General features: G+C 43.4%; 1 protein-coding gene across 1 annotated transcript; it reads right to left on the bottom strand.

Moving 5' to 3' along the window:
- Positions 1–806: 806 nt before the first annotated feature.
- LOC146708487 (neuronal pentraxin-1-like) lies at positions 807–5547 on the bottom strand. Its single transcript, XM_085460408.1, has 5 exons — positions 5029–5547; positions 4464–4671; positions 3508–3749; positions 2982–3161; positions 807–2108 (listed from the first exon to the last, which is right to left on the bottom strand). Exons 1-5 carry the CDS (start codon positions 5458–5460, stop codon positions 1887–1889), a joined length of 1284 nt encoding a protein of 427 aa, XP_085316534.1. The 5' UTR covers positions 5461–5547; the 3' UTR covers positions 807–1886.
- Between the last annotated feature and the right edge of the window lie 253 nt (positions 5548–5800).

Here is a 5800-nt window from a genome sequence, read left to right on the forward strand (position 1 = left end):
AGAGTGGTCTGAAGAACATTCACTCCAAGGTCAAGCCAAAGATGTAATGAATAATTATTGTGGAAAACAGAATGAAAAGCCTAAAGCTGTTTTGTTTTTCTCCCTCCAATAATGCTCTAGTCAAGTTTTGGTTCATTCTTTTTAGCTTCTTTAGATTAAAATGCAGTATAATTAATCAACAAATTGTACCCCAGCAGAAATTATTCAGCACCACATGGCATGATGAATAGTTAAGGCCCTGATAAGATTTCTTAATTAAGAAAATACTTGGTGAGAAACAAATACAACAGCTGCCCACACTGAAGAATATTTCTCAAATGTCTTTGAGTAAAATTCCCCAGGATGATCTACCTGTGGTTGGACAAATTGCTTTCACGGTTTGATGCTTGAGCTTCAGATTAAGTGTCTGATTTAAATCCAGGAAGCATTAACGGCGACACTGTATCACTGGAAATAGTTGGTGCCATAATAACAGGTAATCTGAGTTAACTGACAAAGAACGTTTAAAGTTAAAAGTTTGAGTTCAGGCTGAATTTATTTGAACTGTTATGACAAGACACTTTCCCCCCTCTGACTGCCGTAGTGCAGGCGCTGCACCTCACACCACAAATAATAAACCTGGCAATAAGGGCTTATTTTCTTATCCAGTCACCTTAATCTGCACTGCACTCCATGCAGTTTCTTTTTGTTTTCTGCTTTGTGGCCGTCACTATCGCTTCCTTTTTCACCTATCTGGTTTAAAAAAAAACTCCACTTACTGTTGTTTGTTACTATAGAAATGTTCACATAAAGCCAGGAATGCACTCTGACATTAAGTATCACAATTTTATTACAAAAATTAAATTCTTCATCTCTCAGTTTTGCCATGCTTGGAGCATATAACAATACAGTAAAAAACCCAGACCCGGAGAAGATAGTAAAGCAGATTTCAACAATGCTTTCACAGCACTCTGTCATTCATGCTGTTACTATACAGTTACTGTAACATTCCTAATACAGAGTAGTACAAACACCTGCCAAAACACGTCATGTCAGATAACAAACTGTAATTAAATCACGTTTACCAGAAGAACAAGAAACTCAACCCAGCTCAGAGGGGAAAAGAAAAAGAAAAAACAGAAACCAGTAAACATTGAATTTGCAACTGAAAACATACCGAATGTGCTGAATATTTGTACCAGCCCAAGGCACCCAGGCTTCTAGCAATGTTGGCAAGTTAACGACATTCTTACAGAAACACTTGAAGCGAACGATGATTACAAATCGACTTGTACCACAGTTTGACTTTGCAGTGTCCTTCAACGTACCCTCCTCTCCTGGCATTCCTCTTCATCAGTCACAGTGCAAGTTCCGGAGGGGCGGGGCAAAGTGGAGGAGGAGGGAGGGTGGCAGGGAGGCATGGGAGGAAGGGAGGGGTCACGGGGAGCTGTACCGCATCAGACATCACTTTACAGCGCCAAACACTGACAAGAATTGGACGGACAGCGTAATCTCCCACTCTCCTGAAGGAAGGGTGGGGGCGAGAGTGGTTATGTAATTCCTCACTTGGATTGTGAATTGTCCAAACGTAAGGCGCAGATTGCCAGTTGCCAGTCCAAGACGAAATAAGCCAAACGAAAAGCTTAGATGTGCTTTCAACTGAATGTCCAAGAAAGAAAAAGGATAATAGCAATACTTTCTCACTGAGGTTTCCAAGATGAAATAGATTCTTTTTTTTTCCTCAAGATGAAAAGCGTTGTTTTGCAACATGGATACCTAAGAATGGTGGAAATCCCAGATTTAAGCTTACTTATAACTCAGATAGTCTCTAACAAACGTCAAATGAAGACAAGAACGACAAAAGCTCAGAAATACAGATAGGCCTTTCTTCAGCGGTGAGATGCAGTTCAGTTGGCTGAACGGCAAGGCTCGAAGGTCCATTTGGTCGCTCCGCCAAACACTTCAATGTTGCTCTCTGTCCAGGAGAACACATTGCCAGTCGATGCTTTGCTATTGCAGGTTGCCAAGTTATAGATCTCGGTGATAGAAAGTTTCTTATCCCAGATATTTAAGTTTGCCAGCTCACCAACAAAGGCTTGTGTGGCATCAAAGCCTCCTCCCAGCGTGTCCTGTGAAACAAAGGGATGTTAAGCATTTCACTTGGGGGTTTTCACAGGACAGTTGCAAGGTTATCCAGACTAGTTAAGGTTTATAAGATGAAAAAACTCGGGGCTTTAATTTGTACAAGAAACACACTCTTGTTTAAAGTGGGATCCTCTTTATGGAGGACAAAAAGTGCCAGGATCCAAAAAGAAAGAGAGAAAATTGATCAAATGTAATCTTGAAAATAAATAAATGTATGCCTTTAATTTGTTATAACTAATGATAGTTTCAGTTTATTTGTTAGTTTGTTTCAGTTTACTTCAGACACTTATGTTAAATTATGCAAATAACGGGCTGAGGGCTTGGCAAGTTTTGCCATATAGTTGATCACTGGCAGGCTCACACACACGAGAAAACTACACTAACATTAATGAATAAAATGGGGGGAAATAAAGTTGAAAAAGGAATTAATTCAAGCTAAAGACAAAATTAAAACAAAAACAATTAAAATAGAAATATCTTTTGTCCCATTTTAGGAATTAAATTATGCCTCCTTTTCTACAAATTCTTGCCATTTTTTATCTTCCATACTCCTGAAAATACTTGATCCAGGTAGAAAGCCAAAACTGCAGCTGGATTTCATTTAAGAATATGATTGCAGTATGGAGGATACATCTTGCTTAGTTTTCTCTGTAAAATAGATCTCAAATTATGCTTCTCTATCAAAATTCATGCCTTGCACACACTGGAAAGCATTAATTGACCACCTCTGCAGTGCCCCCATGGTCTCATTTCATAAATATTGCCACTTTTAATCTTTGTTCAAATTTAATCACATAATTGGTTGAGAATTATTTCCAAACAGGTGTAGGATTAAATGTCTAAAAATTAATATCCACCTGCTCTTGTCCCAGGACCAGCACACCCTCTGGTTTGATGGGGTGGTATGGTGCCAGATTTTCCCCGCTGCCCCGCTTCACTCCGTCCTGGAAGGCCTCCCACATCCCGTCACGGGTGGTCCACGTGATGCAGAGGTGATGCCATTTTCCATCATTGATGAGGAACGGCAGTTTTGCAACCTGGAGCAAAGACATTTCGTAAGTTCCATTGTTCAATATGTCTTCCACACTTTGGTAGGACAGACTCGGCACATCGTGATGCCTTCCTGCTGAATCATTTCCCCCCATATCACATATCTCCTCGTCTTCTATAAAAAGGTTGCTTCTGTTTCAAACAGCACCTATTTTAACTCAGCCTCCTGTTGTGTTACAGAGAAGCTGTCAGGTTACCCTGACTCATCCAAGCAGAAAGTATTGCAGCTTTCCCCAACTGTAAATTACTATTTTGATGTGTTACATACACTTCCTGCAAAGGTGAGAAACGTGTGAATTCACTTTGCTTCCAGGATAATAGCTTTTTCATTACCTTGTCATTGATGAGAATCTCCATGGGGTTGTTCCCCCACTCAATCAGCACCAGTTCATTGGCCTGTCCTGGAACTGCATAGGAGAAGGGGGTGCCCACCCCAGGCGAAGCATTGGACTTGATCCACAGACACACGGTGAAGGCGTACATCTCAGGAAGGCTCTTCTTTGCTTTGGCGTACATATAGTTGGTTCTCAGGGGGAAAGTGATCTGGAACTTATCTGTTGGTCGGGTGTCTTTGCCTGTTGATGAGATTACTGTTAGTTAAAGCACTAGTAGTGAGCATTTTATTCATATGTCTAGAGATAAATTACAGGAAAGCTGAACATCCATACGCCTACATACATTTTGTAAAACTATGGTACATGACAGAGTCTTTAAAAAGCAAAAGAAGCTGAGGGCTGACTAGTTTCATACAATCTTTTCCATCATGGTTCTTTGCACCATTGCGATCCTGTGATATTTTGTGTAAGATGGCTCTGTCTCCTCCCTCTCATTCGGTCTAACATACGCACGCGCGTTTGCACGTGTTGGAATTTGAACCGACCGTGGATATTTGCTCCAAAACGCGCCGGTGCGAGGCGCGCGACGCAAAGTTTCACTAATCCCCTTTGCAGAGGCTCATATACAAGCTGGATCTTCAGATTCTTTGAAAAACAAAAACTCAGCGAAGCAAAAGTGCAAACAGAGCCTGAGATATGCAAAGCAATGCAGCTCCCCTCACCACTCTCTCATATCTGTGCGCAATGTGATGGTTGCGGTAAAAAGGTTTCACATTGCCGCTGCTACCTGTTTGGGGTGGGGAGTTTTCTAAGGGACGTTACGTCCTTGAGCGTGAAACACAATTAAATTACATCTAATCAGCTTTTAAATTGCCGTGGTTCGTTTTACTGCCGTGAAAGCAACACGGGGTCGAGCAGCTTTAAAGTCCCGTGCCCGCTGAAATCCAAACGCACCTTTCTCCAGGTCTGTTATCCGGTGGTGCAGAGAGGTGAGCGTGGACTCCACTCTGTTCCGCTGCTCGGTGTCATTCCTCGGTCCGGATTTGGTCTCCTCTAACGTGTTGACCCGGGACAGAACTTGCTTCTCCATGTCATCTATCTTGTTTTGCAGCAGGTCTTTCAGGCTGTTTGCTTGCACGGTGTTATTCCCCCGGCTGTACTGCTGCATCGGACAGAATGAGACAGAGAGGGGGTTAAAGAAGTGACAGGGAAGACTTCTTTTTCTTTAAAGTCCCTGGAAGCTGTTTACTCTACTCACTGCCAAGCGCAGAGCTTTATCTTAAACGTGCTATTCGCTTGATTTTATAGGCTGCGGAACATTTCACTTTACACGGAGCTTCTCTCCAACAAACAGATAAATATGTTAGAAAACACATGTGGCCCCAAGTACAAGCTGCAGAAAGCCGCAGCAACACACAATCAACGAGTTAAAGAATATTATCCTTTAATCTAATTAACTATGGAGGCTATTTAATTAACTTTTGATCTTGTCGGCAAATCACTCGCTCTGCTTTCCTACCTCTAGATTCTCCAGTCTCTGTTTGAGCGTCTGTAAAGTCTGTCCCAGCTGGGCCAGAGTATCCGTAGTGCCCCGAGATACATCCCCCATCGTGTTCTTCGACCCCGGCCGCCGACCGCCAGGTCCTGCGGCCGCAGGGAGGCTCTGGCTCTCGCAGCGGCTCAACTTGGATGTTAGTTCCCTGATTGTCTCCTTTTGGTTCACAATGGTCTCCTTTTGCTGCAGCACCGTCTCCCGCAGTTGTATGATAGTGCTCTTCAGGTCTTCCGCCGGGCCGCTGTTTTGCATCGTAGCTGTGCACAAGTCCATATCCTTGGGCACTGACGTGCAAATAAACTGCGTCTGTCCGAAGTCTTGCCCGAGGCTCTCCACAACAACCAGGCAGGAAAGTAGAAAAAGTTTCCACGAGAATCCCTCCATGGTTCCAGTCATGCGTCAGGGATTGAGTGTGAGAGAGAGTGGTGTCTCCGAGATTTCAGCACCACGGAGCTGTCCACTGAAGCTGTGAGACTCGCGCTGCTGTGTGCGGCTTATATAGCGGACAAACCAGCGCAGATTCACTGCATCACTGAGGGGAGGCAGCGGGTTCTGCCAAGCCCACAGAGTCCAGCCCCTTGTTTAAGGTCGTATTCACTCTGTCCTAACACTTACAGTGGCAGAGAGTGCGTGTACACCACAAAGTGAGATGAGATCGGGGAAGAAGAAGAGGAGGGGATGCAAAACGTTTCACGTGAAGTCTCAATCACTTGTCTTCAGTCTACTGCTAACAAAC

Source organism: Copadichromis virginalis, linkage group LG6 (assembly GCF_057382275.1).
Source record: "Copadichromis virginalis isolate Kocher_CV1m ecotype Utaka linkage group LG6, C_Virginalis_male_GT1.1, whole genome shotgun sequence".
Lineage (NCBI taxonomy): Eukaryota > Metazoa > Chordata > Actinopteri > Cichliformes > Cichlidae > Copadichromis > Copadichromis virginalis.

What these genes read in the sequence shown, in the direction of transcription:
- LOC146708487 (XM_085460408.1), bottom strand. Translation starts at nt 5,460, where the DNA reads ATGACTGGAACCATGGAGGGATTCTCGTGGAAACTTTTTCTACTTTCC. An exon ending in AGAGACTGGAGAATCTAGAG is followed by an intron (nt 4,672 to 5,028) that starts GTAGGAAAGCAG and finishes TGTCCGATGCAG; the next exon opens with CAGTACAGCCGGGGGAATAA. An exon ending in GATAACAGACCTGGAGAAAG is followed by an intron (nt 3,750 to 4,463) that starts GTGCGTTTGGAT and finishes TCTCATCAACAG; the next exon opens with GCAAAGACACCCGACCAACA.